Raw genomic sequence first — 15587 nt, forward strand, 5'->3', positions numbered from 1 at the left:
AGAGTACCGCCCGGAAGACCCTTAACTTCCGGGGAGGGGCTGAGAGAGCGCGCCGGGCGCACTTCCCCTCCCCGAGTGGCGCCGGCCACCCAAGGCGCATGCGCAGCTCCGCATCGCCATCCAACCCCTTCCCAGACTGGTCTTTTGCTTTGGCGGTGGCGGCGGCGGCGGCGGCGGCGCCAGTCTTCCCCGGCGTCCGCGGCGCGCTGGGAGTCCGTTGCGGAGTGAGTTCGCTTCGCCTTGTCCGCTTCCGCCTTTCTGCAGTCGGCCCCGGAACGCGGTCGGGGTGGGGTCAAGCTGACCGCCCCGCTGTGGCTCCGCCTCTTTCCCGCAGTATCTCCGGGTTCTGTCTCAGCCCGGGAAGGCTCCTGCTCCCACTGCAGCCCCCTGTGGTGAGCAGGGTCCTGGGCAAACCGGCGCTTTTCGGAGGGAGTGAGGGAGGGAAGAGAGTCTCGAAGAAGGTATTGTTGTGAGGGAATGAAGTCTTCCCAGCCCTTGGGAGGATCCCTGGGGGCAGATGTCTCCCTAGCCTTTGAATGGCCTTGTTCTTTCAGCTTTTAGTGGAAAGATCTCTGGCCTGGAGACCATCTCTAGTCCTCGTTTGCTGTGTGACCTTGGGCGAGTCACTACTTCTCTGGGGCCCCAGTTATACCTAAAGCTTCTTCCAACGCTAAAACTCTTAATTTTGCAGAAAAGCTTACGCAGTTCCAAGATTGGCCCGTCTACTGAGGCCGCTTAGACGAGATGACCCGGACTTGAGTGAACCTTACTTCAATCATGGGTGGAATGAGGCGACCTATTTATTGGATCGCTTTTATTCCTTTATCATCAGTTACAGATTGCATGACTCAAGACTCATTAATGTTTTTCTAAAATTGTCATGGGATTCCTGTCCTAATTCCTGGCCGTCTTTTTAAAAATTAGAGACAGGGCGAATGGTGAGCTTGTAGTATCATCGTCTCTAGTCTCGTTACTACTGAGGCTCTCTTTCCTTTGATCCAGATGGTGTGGTGGCTCGATTCTCCCAGTGCCTGGCTGAGTTTCGGACGTGGTTAAGAACCAACTGGTTGAGGTTCAATGCAGACAAGACGGATGTGATGCTGGTAGGCAGGGGCACACTTGGAGATTAAGGGAGGGAAAGTCCAAACTCCCTCAAGTAATATAACTGTTATATTACTCTTCCAGTGTTGGAGAACTGCTGATGGGCCAATAATTTCCAGAGTTTGGGTGAGATAAAAATAACATGTCAACAATATAAAAACTATCAAAACATCGGTTTGTGATAATCTGATAAAATGGAGCCACTGGATAAAACTCTTTATGTAAAAATTATGAAAAGAAAAACCAGAACTGTTCTTTGAAGAACCAAAAGGCTATATAGGTGTTTTGGGGTGGCGTTAATAATAAAAATCAAACTAACAAAAAGATGATGCTGATTGTCATAGATGTGGGGCTTCCAAATGTAATGCATTACTGCTTTGTAACCTACATTTTGCCTACTAGAGTAAAGGTAAAACTCAATTTATCTAAAATGCACATTTAAAAAATAAGTGAAGTTTTTTGACATTTAGCTATCTTCAACCAAATTAGTATAGTTATCCATAAATTTTCACCTGCACATCATGTGTAGGCTGTCACTTTTAAATAAAAATTTAAGGAAATAGTTAACACAGTAATCTCAAAAGGGACTCATGGACTCTGAAAATTGTTAGATACAGAATTTGGTTTTAGGGTTTTGAATGTGCTGTTTTAATCTATTTCATTCAAACAGCCCCAGAGTCTGAACTGTTTTCTTGGTACATTTTGAGAGGTACCTTTTTGAAGTGCATAACATGTTTATATTGTATACATTATATTTGAATCAGGTATTGGTCCTGAATAAAAGGTTATATTTCTTAGGTATGTGTAAATTGCCAGGTTTACTTATTGGTTAGTTTGGGGTACTGGCTGAAGAAAAATTGAGACCTTAAAATGCTTTTGTTAATAGCAAAATAACTTCGAGGGGTTCGTGTGTGTGTGTGTGTGTGTGTGTGTGAGAATGTGTATGTATGTATGTGTATTGCAGCCTCTATAAAATTGTTTAAAACTTTTTAATGGAGTATGCAGTAAAATGCTTAAAAATAATTTCCCAATATAACAGCCGTTTTGAGTAGCTTATGTGGTAAAAGTTAATGTTAGTTTGCCTGAAAATAAGGAAGCCTTTAGGTGGGGAATGGGAGCTAAAGAGGCATTTATTCAGGCTTTGTATAGTGATTTTTTTGTTTTGGGACATTAGCCACAAACCTCACATATAATTGGAATTAACCACACCTTTTAGCTTAACTGTAAACGTTTTGCTACACAATTCTAACAGCTACCGTTTTGGATATCACAAAATAAAGATTATAAACCGTAATAATTTTAAACAGCTCATAGGCAACGGTGAATTTTCTCATGCTTTCAACTCTGCAATGTCCCGTTTTCAGCTCCTCTGGTATCAATAGGCTTTAAAGATTTATTTTTTGTTGACCCAAGTATAAATATTGAGTGTTTGTATTTGAATACAAAGAAGACATCTGTTGAATTAATCCAAAGTGCTGAAGAACTCAGGGTAATGGGTGGAAATAACAAGGAGGTAGATTCTGGTTTGTTAAAAAGAAGAATGTTCCAAACATTAGAGGTTTTTTTGAAAAGAGCAGCCTTTTCATGAGACAGAGAGTCATTGGAGGTGTTTAAGCTTAGGCAGAAAAGCCTGGTAGTGGGGATACAGAATGAGGGATTCCTACCTAGACAGTGTAGAAATTGACTAAGGACCTCTAAGATTCCATCCAACATTAAGACTCTATGGCTAATGAATAGTTAATTTTTACATATTTGATACTGAAGAGGTAAGCAAGCATTTTGAGAATTTGCTTTCCTTAAGATGGCTCCTTAAAATTTCTGAAGTATAGCACTAGAATAAAATGGGGAGTAAAACTATACTGAATTCAATAATAATGTTACCAATGACTTACAATATTGGAGCTGTTTCTTTTTACCTTTAAAATATCTGAACCTAAAAAAAAAAATCACGTAACCCACATTTACAAAAAAAGGAAGGAGAAAAATGTAGAGGGAATCTTTCCCCTAAATGATAATGCCACATAAAAATAGTAAAATTGGGGCCTCCCTGGTGGCGCAGTGGTTAAGAGTCCGCCTGCCAATGCAGGGGACACGGGTTCGTGCCCCGGTCTGGGAAGATCCCACATGCCGCGGAGCGGCTGGGCCCGTGAGCCATGGCCGCTGAGCCTGCGCATCCGGAGCCTGTGCTCCGCAGCGGGGGAGGCCACAGCAGTGAGAGGCCCGCATACCACAAAAAAAAAAAAAAAAAAAATAGTAAAATTGATAACACAATATTAATAAACCTAAAAGTCATTTATCAGTAAGATGGATATCTATTCAAATACGTCCCAGACCTCGATATTCCTGACAATTTCAGAATTTATTCAGTAGCTTATTTATTCAGTAGCTTAAGGGACCGTGATCCCCAGCTCTTTATCACAACTGGGATTCTTGTTGATGAATTAGCTGAAGAATCAAAGATTTAACAGGCTTAAGCAAGTTATTCCTGTACCTTGCATTTTGACAATACTTTTTAATTTTCCTTTTGATAACCAGCTAAATTTCATATATTAGCTTTAGTATTTAAATGGATAATTCTCCTTCAACCAGTGGTTTTATAAAGCCTGAGTTTCTACCTCTAGGCCCCATATTTTTCTAATCTTTACCCACCTCAGGTCTGTGCACATACATTGTTCTTTGCCTTCACAGCTGTTTCCATCAAGCATCTCAAAGTGAAAAGTGTTTGAATATGAACTGGCTTATACAAAAGTCATTTCTATTTCGAGTCCAAAGGACTAAGGTAATTCAACAGGGTAACTCTTAGAAACTGTATACCTATGCTAAAATATTTATTTCCTCAAGGAATCCTGCAAAACACTTTTATATAAGTATTCTAAAAAAATAAAATGAAAATACTGTACAGTACAGTTAATGGTAAAAATTGTTTGTAGATTTGGGAACCTTAAAGTTTTCCTTTCTCTTCTTTCCCTTGCTTTTCTTTCAGTAGAAAATGTGCATCAGATGTTTATGTTTAATTGGTTTACAGACTGTCTGTGGACTCTTTTGCTGTCATATTACCAGGTAATGTCCTTACTTAGCAGCTACTTCATATACTTATAAATGCACAAAATATTCATGCACAAATTATTATTGGACATAAGAATTTCAAGTTAATGTTGAATCTTTGGAAATAAGAAGCTACTTAATAGAGTCTAGAATTTTAAGGGAATACAAATAACTTAAAACAGGCTTCCCCGTATTCCTTGTAAGTTAAGTATCAGTTTAAAGAAAAATTGTATACGTGCACATTTATGCAATATATTGTAGTGCTGGCATCACATTATTTGGAGGGAATGAATGAGTTTCATATATAACTTGTTGATTTGGGTAGTCATTTTTGAAATTGCAATAAGAAGAACCCTTGAACATTTGGGGGAAAACGGGTCCTTATAAGACTTTCTGACTTCTGGTTTGGTAGAATGTGTTAGTGCACATTTTAATATCACGTTTGCATTACCCAGTATCTGCCTTAGTAATGGAGGTGAAACATGTTTGTTATTTTGCAATCATTGGCTCTGGCAGTCATCAGAATTGTCACCAAAGCCACTTGGCAGTTCTAGGCCAATACATTAAAATAAACTTTTAAATTGCAGGCATTTCAGGCGTTGCACATAAGCAAGTTCTCCATCTATGCAGTCGAGTCGGAGATTATATCTATTAAAGAGCAGCTTTTCAATATTTCACATTTAAAAATTTTCTCTAGTTGTGCAGAATTCAGCCGTTGCACAATTATGTTGCTACTGGCATTGCAGAAGGTGTGTGAGGAAAAGCAAATGATATATGAGGATGGCAGTCTACCTAGCACAATCCCTTTTCTTAATCTCTGCTGTGACCTCTAAGATTTTGGTGCATGGGATTTTACAATTCCTGTAGGGAAAGAACCGAGAGAAATATCTGTCAAGGGATAACGTTTTTCAAAGCGCACTAGTTGGAGCTGTTGCATCACAGCAACATCCGTTTTCTAACAAATGCACTTCAAAAAAGGCCTACATGTGAAATGTATCGTATCTTTTACCCTGAGATATGAATGCAAGACGCGGCTAGTTTGGCTAGTTTCCTTGAGCTCTCTGGTCCCTAGAGCCCTCTCCCGGGCTGGAGTCGCGGATCCGCTAGGGCAGGCGCCCGGCACTAAGATGCCCGCCTCCCCCCACACCCACCTTGGCTCCGCCTTCTCCGCGCTCCTCCGGGGGAGGGCTGCCTCGGGGCCGCGCGCGCGCTCTGGCCGTTTCCCTCCAGTCCAGCTCAGCCCGGGCGCCGCGAGGGGGCGGAGTGGGGTGTGGTGGGCGCGCTCGGGCGGCTCCTGCGCGTTCCCGCCGAGGCAGCGGCGGCGGGAGCGGCGGAGACGGTGGCGGTGGCGGCTGGAGTCCCGTTGCCGAGTCTTACATCCGGGTTCTGGCCGTGACCCAGCTGCGGCCGCCGCGGAGATGTGACCCGTCAGTACGGCAAATATGGCGGAGGTAAGGGAGTGAGCTCCCCCTCCCCGTCCCGGAGCCGGGCGCCCCCAGGTCCGGGCCGGGGAGGAGTGGAGTGGGCCTGGCTAGGGGAGGCCCAGCCCTGCTGGCGCCACTGCCCACCTGTTGTCCGGAACAGGCCGCGCTCTGGGCGGGAGCTTTCCGTGGAACTTAGTTGGGATGGGTCCGGGGGCAGGAGGAAGCGGAGGCGTAGTTGGACTTCGGGGGCACTTTGAAGGGTCGAGGGCTGCGTAGCCGTGCGTACGGAGAGGGGCGAGGGGGAGGGGGCGCCCGCGGGGCTGGGGCGCCTGTGGCGCAACTTCGCCGGCCGGTGCTAGGGGCCAACAGAGGAGCTGCTGCTTCCTCTTCTTGCGAAGTTTCTTCCTTCCCTAGCCGAGATGCTGTTGCGCCCTTCCGCGTCACCCCCGTCGGTTTGCTACTGACATTCTGCCTGTGTTGGGGAAAACGGCCTTTGATTAACTCTGTAATTTTCTTGATGGTGACCAGATGAGCGTGGAGAAATAAACCTGGTCTTTCGCAATCCATCCCTCTAGGTTGGGGGAGTCTCCCCATTTCTTCAAACATTCCCCCTTCCCCCCCACCGGAGAACCTCTTTTACTCTCTTTACGTTTCACAAGAGTTGCTTTCTCCCTTTCTTATCCTCCATCACTTTCCAGGCATTTACCCCCCTTGCAAATCTAGGCTGTCTGTTCTTGTCTTCTTTCTCTTCCAGTTTTTTTCCCCCTTAGGGAAGATTTTTTCCCCCCGTTTGCTCTTTTTCTAGTAAACGAGTTGCCAAAGCCCCCTTTCTTCGGTGGCGATTGTTTTACATTTTGGGGCCTCAGATCGGTGGGCAAACAACCTCTGTTGATTAATTTGAATTTAGTATATACTACTAGATATTTAAATTTTTCCCTCTGATTTAAACCTTTAAACATTTGATTTTTTTTAAACACGTTTTTTACCCTTACCCTCTGAAGAATTTCGCTATCCTTTACTCTGGAGTTCAAGAGGTGATATATTTGGACTTTTATGTCTTCTTTAAGCAGAGCCACTCTAAATGTTGATGAAGCCATTTTTTTTTCATGTGAGAATTACCATTTTCATAGTCTCAGAGGCACCTAAAAAACAGATTCAGGAAGTAGGTAATTTTATTTATCATCCAACCCTAATTTTTGTCTTCATTATTTGCTAAATGAAGTCAATGGTGAGTACACTTTTATTAACACCATAATTTCTCCTTTTTAAACCTTGGAATACAGAAACATAGAAAAATGGAAAAGAATATGGAAAAGAATATTATGGATAATATTATTCTTTATGGAAAAGAATATTAATTTGGAGGCCTTTTCATGTACCTGTTGAGTGGAGGGACCTAAAGCTTAAACAGTTTTCTAGAGTGGCTCTTAGGGTGCCCCTTCCCCTTTATGGAAACTGACTTTATATTTATGTCTTGGAGTATTTGCTATTAAAAGAGGAAGAGACTTTACTGTAGCAGGATTGATTGCTGCCAATATTATTTTTAAAAATTCAATATTCTGATTTAAAACTAAATTTGAATTTAGGATTTATTTCCATTTCTTTTGCTCTTTGTGGTTAAAGAATTGTATTTCAAGAAATTATGAGTTGGAGAAAACATAGTTCTTTGTATTTCACTTAAATGTGACTGGATTTATTTCACAGGGCTGAAAGGTTTTTAGCCTTGATGAGGTTCTTAAGTGTTTCTTTCCTTCATATGTAAGAGGGGAATGGGTTCTGTGTAGCTGGATTTACATATATTTTGTCAAATAGTCTTCATTGGATCCCATGCCCATTAGATAAGCAGCAGTGTGTTGAAATAGGTGATGTGGTTTCTTGCCTCGTGGTGCTGCTCACAATGGTTTGAGCTTTAAGTTCTGTAGTCATATTTTAAAGCAAGATATTACTGAAGGAAAATATCTTAGTGTATGAAAATACGGTGAAATTTAAATTTAAAAAAACCTTACTCAGAAATTTTAACTGCCTACCACATTGAAAACTTAATATGTAAATAAAAGCATTTTAACATTTTATTTGTTTGAGAAATTAAAGATGGTTGCATTCATGTAAGAGAAGAAAAGCAATATTTTGAGCCACTAGTCATTTCCTAATAGTTTCGAGTGTATGTTTTAGTTTCCTTAAAAATTACATCATTTGGAGAATGGAACTCTCATATTCTGTAGGAACACATGGATAGTTCAGTTTCAGGGAGAAAACCTGAATTTTGTTTTGAGTGCACTTTTTTAGTGACCTGGTATCTTAAAAATTCATCTTTTATATTCTTCCATTACTAGTGAATTTGGAGGAAGAGTGGAGGAACCTTCATCTCCTACAGAAAATCTAGAACAAAAAAAAAAAATTAGAATGATTTTAGAGACTGGTCATTTTAAAAATTAGTTAAGGAGAAATGCTTGGTTTATATTATAGAGTGCTTTTACTTTTATGTGAACTCTCAGGAGATTCATTCTTTATGCTGCCAACACAAAGCATGTGGTAAAATAATTCAAATGCCGTGCTCTTGCACTTTTGGTTAAATAGACATGAGGACTGACACTAACTGATAAAATAACAGCAAGTGCAAAGTGACAGTATGCGTTTATTTGATAAATCTGAGGGGAAAACAGGTTATTGAAGAAATAAGTCTCCAGAGGAAAATGTAGGTATTATGCTTCTGTGCTTTTTTGTTGTTGTTTCCTACATAGAATACATAGAATGACCCTGACCTTGTTTCTCCAGAAAAATATTTAATTCTTAAATACAATTTGCTTTAGATGTGAATACAAAACACTACTTTTTCATACTTGATCTGATCATCTTAGTCCATAATAGGAAGTATGTGTTTAATGCTTATTAAAATTTTAGTAACATTAAAAACATACTTAATGTATACAGAAGTAATAGCATATGCTCCCTTTCTTAATACTTTTTGGTAATACTTCTCATTGTTTATTATCCCTTAAAATTATTAATCAGCCTTCCAAAAGGAGGCTCTCCTAGTCACACTTTAAGGAAGGAAATTACAGGGCAGTGGCAGTTTTACAAAGGCAATGAGAGAGAGAATAAGAGGAAGGAATAAGCGATCCTTTGGGTTTTATAAGGAATGTGGTGTACAGACCTTTGGGAATGAAAAATTTGTTTTTTATTTCAGAGTTTGTAAACACATAAGGGACTTCCTTTTCAAGGAAAAAAAAGCCACAGCATAGTGCAAGACGTGTCTTTTCACCTAGGCCATGTTGTTGTCTCATAAAGAGAAGAAAATTTAATGGATTTGCTATTCTGTATTAGTTTTAAGTATTTTAGTATTTCCAAAAATAATACATAATCTTATTTATTCACTATCAAATCTGTCCATTTCTCTTAAAAACAGACTCCCTGTTTAGCATTTTTCAAGGGTATTTGGATTTTGTTTCTTAAGGAATAGGATCTTGACTGCTGTTCTTGACAGTGTTAATTTCTACTCTAAACAAAACTTGTTTTACTGCAATGAATTTAGGCCTTAAAACTGCTAATGGAAAAAAACCTTTTTTTGGTGTTTATACTTACAGAGCTATTAAGGAATTATCCAAAGTGCTTAGCACCAATGCATGAAAGTCTTAAAAAGCTTAATTCAGAAGGCGTAATAGTCATAGTGCTTGATAAGGTAGGAAAGATTAGTTGGGAAATATAGAAGTGAATTTCTTTTAGAGAATTCTTGAGACTAATCATTTTCCCAAATAATTCAGAAATACAAGACTGCCATTGAAACTTCAGTGTTTCTCCATGAAAGGTAATCAGCTATATAGAAATTTATTGCATAAGGTTCAGATGGAGTCCCTGTATATTTCAAAAGATTTGCAGATTCATTGCAGTGATTAAGTTCACATACCAGTTGTTGCTGGGACCCATTCTGTTCGACTTATGCCGTGGCTTAGAATGACTTTTATAATTAGGTTTGTGTAGATATGAAATTCATAAAGTAGCGACCCCCAAAAGCTTTTTGCAAATTGAGATCATCTTTTTTTCCCAGTAGCCCTAGATTTAAAAAAAAAAATTTAGAAGAATCTTAAACATACCCCATCCATGGAGCTAAGTACTCCTCAGTAGTGTTTATGTCTTTTGAGCACTTCATAATAAAAATAAAGAACTTAGATCTCAAAGGAAATTGAACTAAACTTGAAATCTAAATCTTTTCATCTAAGGGAAGATGAAACTGAGCAGAGAGCTTATGCAGTTTGTCCTAGATAGTGCCGTTTGTGGCACAATTAAGACTGGAACCTAGTAGGCCTCTGAATTCCTAATGCTTAGTAATAGCAGTTCATCCTCTGAATTATTACTACTGTGGTAAACTTGCTAGTTTTAACTCCAAGGCTTTGTTAACTAACAGCAAAGTTAAGTGATTTGTGTATGGGGGAAGAGAGATGGTGGGCCCTGGCACAGTCTCCCTGCCTTCTCCACCCCGGAGTAGGCCCTAAACTCCTTTCTGTCTTCATCTCGATGAGAATCTGATTCAGTGTCTGCATTACTAAGTAGGTGGCAATAATACTTAAATGGTGGTGGAATTGGTTTGAGGGGAACAATTAGGACAGTTATACTTATTTATTTATTTATTTATTTGGACAGTTATACTTACTGAAAAATATGCTCTTGATTGGGATAAAAGAGTCTATTGACTACTTCATGTTTTTACTACCTTATTTATTTATTTATGTTTTAGTAATGGTGACATTCTAGTTAGTTGATCTTTTATCTCTCAGTTTGCAGTTTTCTGGTGTATGGGATATTTCTTACCATTGTCTAGAAAAATACAGAAGAGAAACATTTGAACAATCTGAGGCATTGAATGTTTGTTACAATTATTAGCAGCTTGATCATCTGAATCATATATATGGGTGACAGTATAAAAGTTGCTATAAAAGTTAACAGAGTTCATTCTTTAAGTTGATTTAGCCTATTCATATTCTGTCTGTCTTTCTAGTGTTTTCCATCTCAGATAAAACAATTACGTATGTACCGAAAAGAAAACTAGGTTATTTTTCAAATTTATACAAACTTGTTAAAAAAAAAGGCAAATACTAGGTTTTCTTGAAAATCTAAAAGTAAAGGAAGAAAGTGAAAATAGCTCATAATTCCACGAGATAATCTCTACTGACTTTCTTTTTAAAAAAACAAAGAGTAATGCTTGCAAGTGGTTAAAAAATTCCAACAGTACAGAAAGGTATAAAATGAAAAAAGCCTTCTTTCTGCAACCCATACTCTAGAGGTAACTGTTGTTAACAGATTCTTGTGTATCCTTTTTGGGGAAAATTTTTTATGTATATTCCAGCCCAATTTACTGTCTCCTCTATACTTTGCTTTTTACTCCTAACATAGCTGTCTATTTATCCAGATACATGTACTTATACATACATATATATATATATATTAGCATTTTTTTCTCAAGCAACGGAAACAGAACTGTCTCATTCTTTTTAATGGATTAATAATGTTCCATTGCTTAGAAAAACTATATTTTATTTCTAACTAGTTAAAGGATGGGCTTAAATTTTTTCCCAACTCTTTGCTGTAGACAATTTTGTGGTGATAAATGATATACATGTATCTTGGTGTGCTGTTTTAGGCATATCAGTAGGGTAAGTTCATGTTGGCAAGATGATCTCCAGAATGCTTAAACTAACTCATACTTCTGCCAGTAATGTATGAGTGCATTTTAAGTACATTTTAATCCCCAATGTAAAAATTTTCTTTACTGCTTACATTTTATAATTTGAGCTTTTGCTAAAAATAGGTATTGCTACAAATGAGTACCTCTTTAGCTTTAGTTTTATTTTTCCCCTCCTTCTTCCTTTCTAATTTACTGTAGTCATTAACGGTAGATGTTGCAGGTTTTTCTGGAGGGTATTGTTAGAGATACCAGTTCCTAATGTGACATAAATAAGAGTCTGACATGACAGATGACAACTTGCAGTCACATTTTTAAACATGCTTTGGATAGATGAAAACCATTTTAAAAAGAAAGAGAAAGTAAGGAGGAGAGAGGTAAAGATAATTTTTTTTTTAACATAGTTGTTTCCTTGGGAAGTATACAAGGAATCAGATCCTAGGCTTTACCTTCACCACCCACCGTGGAACCTTGATCAAGTCAGTTTATCTCCCTGGGTTTGCTAATCTATAAAATGAGGTAGGTAGGGCAGGTTTTATTGTCAGGTTTATGATCAGGTAACCTTATGCATTTGAAAATGTGTAGTGCTCTATGAACATAAGCTGGTTCTGCTGTTCTTTTAAATACCTAAATAAAAAATGCCCTCATTTCATACTAAAGTTTCCTGTATTATGATACGAAACTCATATTTCATTTGAAAGATAATCATTTAGTTTGTTGCTTGGACAAAAGTAATGTTTACAGTATACACTATTTTCAAATGCCTGTTTTCAAGAAGCTCATCTTTGATTTAATTGGATATAATTAACTTTCAGGAAACCGGTCTCACTCCCGTCTTCATCAAACTGATACAGTAGAATTTTATTTTGAACATGGAATACTAAAATATGTATCTATAGGCAAACCATTCCAACTTCGCCTCCCCCAGTTCTAATCTAGATACACCATCCATCAAATCACGGTTTTAAAACACCCTAGTATGTCTTACATAATATGATTAGTGCTATCTTTGAGCACTGGGTGTTCTACCTTATGCCAGCTATACTTACAAATGCTATCAGTCCTCTAAACATTTGGTATCTTAATAAATGGCAGATATATTTCGGGCCTTTTTCAGAACATTAAAGTGGTAACTATTTACCAATAAAACAAAAATCAGTGTGGTGTTTATTGGCATTTAGCGCAGTCTGAGGCGTCTTACAAACGCAAATACAAATACAGATGCCAGTCGCAATTCAGTATCTCTGTTATTGCCAATATCTAATAACATCAGTGAAAATGTACCTTTTATTCTTCAGTAGAATAACTTATTTTTAATCAGCCTTTTTTATCAGAAGATTGTTAAACGGAATAATTATTGAAGTGTTCAAAAAGAACCAAATGCTCAAAGAACTATTTCTTTTTAGCTGATTTGAAAGAAGTCCTGGGTTCTTTTTGTTTATGCCATGCAAACCAATTTCAGAAGTTTACTAAAAAGGAAAAACAGCATTGTAAGGCTACTCTGTGGATAGTGAACCTGGGACCAGATGAAGATTGTCATTAACTTTGCTGTAGCCTTGAACAGAGGTTGTGCTTAAACTTAGGAAATAAAGTATGAAGTAGAAGTGGATTAATATTTTAAAATACTGATTTGCTGTGTAATAATTTGGTGGTTAAATTTATTTTGAGCTAGAAGTGTATAACTGTTCAAAAGTTAAGCAAGCTAAAAACCCTTTTTATGGTTACATTCTTTGTTACCCTGTTTTACAGCTTCCCATTGGAGGAACCAAATTTAACAGTAGCACTGTTTTCACTCTGTTGTGGCAGAGTAACTTTTAAGTAAAGATGGTGGTGTGACACTTGAAAATATATAATACTGAATACTGTTGGTCTTTTGTTAGAAAGAGACAATGCTATAGGCAAGAACCATTCTTTTGTAAGAATTAAAGGAAAAAATTGGACCCTTGAAAAAGTATGCCTCGGGCTTCCCTGGTGGCGCAGTGGTTGAGAGTCCGCCTGCCGATGCAGGGGACACCGGTTCGTGCCCCTGTCCTGGAGGATCCCATGTGCCGCGGAGCGGCTGGGCTCGTGAGCCGTGGCCGCTGAGCCTGCGCGTCCGGAGCCTGTGCTCCGCAACGGGAGAGGCCACAACAGTGAGAGGCCCGTGTACCGCAAAAAAAAAAAAAAAAGAAAGAAAAAGTATGCCTCAAAACAATCTAAGTCACCACGTGGACTCTAGAATGGCATACTTACTGCAATAGCATAATGTGGACAGTTTTCAAAACGGACTTTTAACACCTTATAAGAATTTGTCTTAGATGCCTAGCTTTTGAAAAATCGGGCACTTTGCTCACTTCAATTTTGTTCTTGCCTCTCTGCCCCATTTCTTAGTAGAAAGAAGGAAAACACTAGAGTATCTCTATCTTTTTGCTAGTGCTTTTGGACTTCCAGCATCTCTGACTTGTAATGAGCATGAAATAGATAGCTTGAAATGAATAGGCAAGGTTTCAGTTATAAAGTTTATGTCATTTGAGGCATCTTTTGAATTTCTGTTATTGAATTTTAGGAGTTGATGTTTGCAGATGACTTGTTTATAATTGTGAATTAACTGAATTAAGATAAAACACAGCCACAGACTGTCAAGTGGTGATAACACTAAAATAAGTTGCTAACAATTTTATCTTTAAATTTTCCAGATGCTTGTGGTTAAATTTATGAGAGGTAGAATGGTACAGTAGAAGGAACATTATAATTGGGAATCTTTGTGATCTTCCATTAGATAACTTAACCTTCCCAGATTTGAGCTTGAAAGGTTGTTAATTCTGTGGTAATTTAAAAGTATGTTTAGTGTTAGTAAAGTTAACCTAATGTACTGTCTGGTGCTGAAGTAACACTTAAATTTTTCCTTCTGCTTTCTTACAACGAAATTTTTATTTTAAACAACGTTTTAAATTGTTTCTGCCTCCCTTCTCACACTCATTTTAAGCCAGAGACCAGCTTGATAACACACCTTGGGTTTTCCCTGTATTGATAAGGAAATAATATTTTAGAGAATTCCAGGATCTAGAATCATATCTCTTGAACCACATATATTATGAGATACACGTTTGCCTTTAAAATCTGAATCTAATTCCACGTTATTGTCTTTGTTTCTAGATTTAGGAATGTTTTAGATTTTTCTCTATGTTTAAGTTAACGTAATGTCAGAGAAGGGATTATATGGGAAGTTTTAGTTTGTCTTAGACAGTTCAGACATTAAAACGTAACTGTAGTTTTTGGTGTTTATATCAGTCACTGAATAATTTCTGTAATGTTTATAAAGATTTACTACACAAAGATGCTAATTTTTGTTCTTTTCTCCCCCACTTAGCCAACTGTTGAGTCTTCAAGTCCAGGTAAGTATTTTCTATATTTTTTATAATCTGTTTGACTAACATTTGGCCTATTAGTTACATAAAGGTTAGAGGAGTTAGACTATCATCTGACTTGCTTTTCTTCTGAATGCTTCTTTTCTCTGGGGAAAAAGAAATGGATGAAATATTTGACTGCCCATGAAAGTACAGGTGAGGCTGCTGTGAGTTCAACCTCGTGACTATTTGTGGGTTTCTTCTCTCTCTCTCTTTCTCTTTCTCTCTTTTTTTAATGAATTGCCACATGTATTTTGTGTAGTTTCTATTTGCTGTTTGATTTGAAGTATATTTGAAGTGTATTTTTAAAAAGGAAACATTAACTGCTTAGAGATATTTGCTTGTATAGGAAACTCGAAAGTATTTGAGAAAAATACTGTTAGCGCATTTAATGAGAGAGGGAAAGGTAAAATGAAAGATTCAACAAATGAGTGTTGTTGTAAATTAAGAAAGTTATTTTTAGATTTTATTTTTTGTAGTATCAGGCTTCTGTCCAAGGAAATGTTTATTGTTTTAAGTAATAATAATTGTAGGCAATTAGGAAAAAATTAGGAATAAAAACTTAATGTAAAAAATTTTGGGTCCACTGGTGAAAGGCTGTGTCCTTTGTAACATCTGTACTTTGGAATTGATGCTAATAATAGTAGTCATGTGACCCAGGCTAAATGGTTTGTCTATAGACTCCACCAATGTAAACCAGTTACATCTAGTAGCCATTAGAGGTGGGGATTTAGGGAAGGGAAGGTAATAACATGATTAAATGAGTGCACGTGATGTATTATAAACTGAATTTATCTTTGAGTCTTTGCAAAGATGTAAGTAAGGTACTTTTTAGTGATCTTGCAGTAGGATGGAATTCTATGACGAAGCAGTGATATTAGCCTTAACTCTGAAGCAAAATACTTACACAAAGCACCAGACTCCCTAACCCTAATAATTTACTTTTGGGATTCT

The 15587-nt window shown here is 38.0% G+C and overlaps 1 protein-coding gene across 10 annotated transcripts in view; it reads left to right on the top strand.

Moving 5' to 3' along the window:
* Positions 1-15587, top strand: part of MIER1 (MIER1 transcriptional regulator) — a 56375-nt gene that overhangs the window by 256 nt on the left and 40532 nt on the right. For 2 of the 10 annotated variants that reach the window (XM_060089930.1, XM_060089929.1), the window contains exons 1-2: positions 5424-5597; positions 14597-14621. Coding sequence is in view for 9 of the 10 variants with exons in the window: in XM_060089929.1 (XP_059945912.1) it covers positions 5589-5597; positions 14597-14621 (34 nt within the window). In the remaining variant the exon portion in view is untranslated. Of the gene's footprint in view, positions 1-129; positions 225-244; positions 462-1002; positions 1104-4084; positions 4162-5423; positions 5598-14596; positions 14622-14752; positions 14790-15587 lie in introns of those variants that run through there. The other 8 variants (XM_060089933.1, XM_060089926.1, XM_060089925.1 and 5 more) reach the window with 8 other exon arrangements.

Source organism: Mesoplodon densirostris, chromosome 2 (assembly GCF_025265405.1).
Source record: "Mesoplodon densirostris isolate mMesDen1 chromosome 2, mMesDen1 primary haplotype, whole genome shotgun sequence".
Lineage (NCBI taxonomy): Eukaryota > Metazoa > Chordata > Mammalia > Artiodactyla > Ziphiidae > Mesoplodon > Mesoplodon densirostris.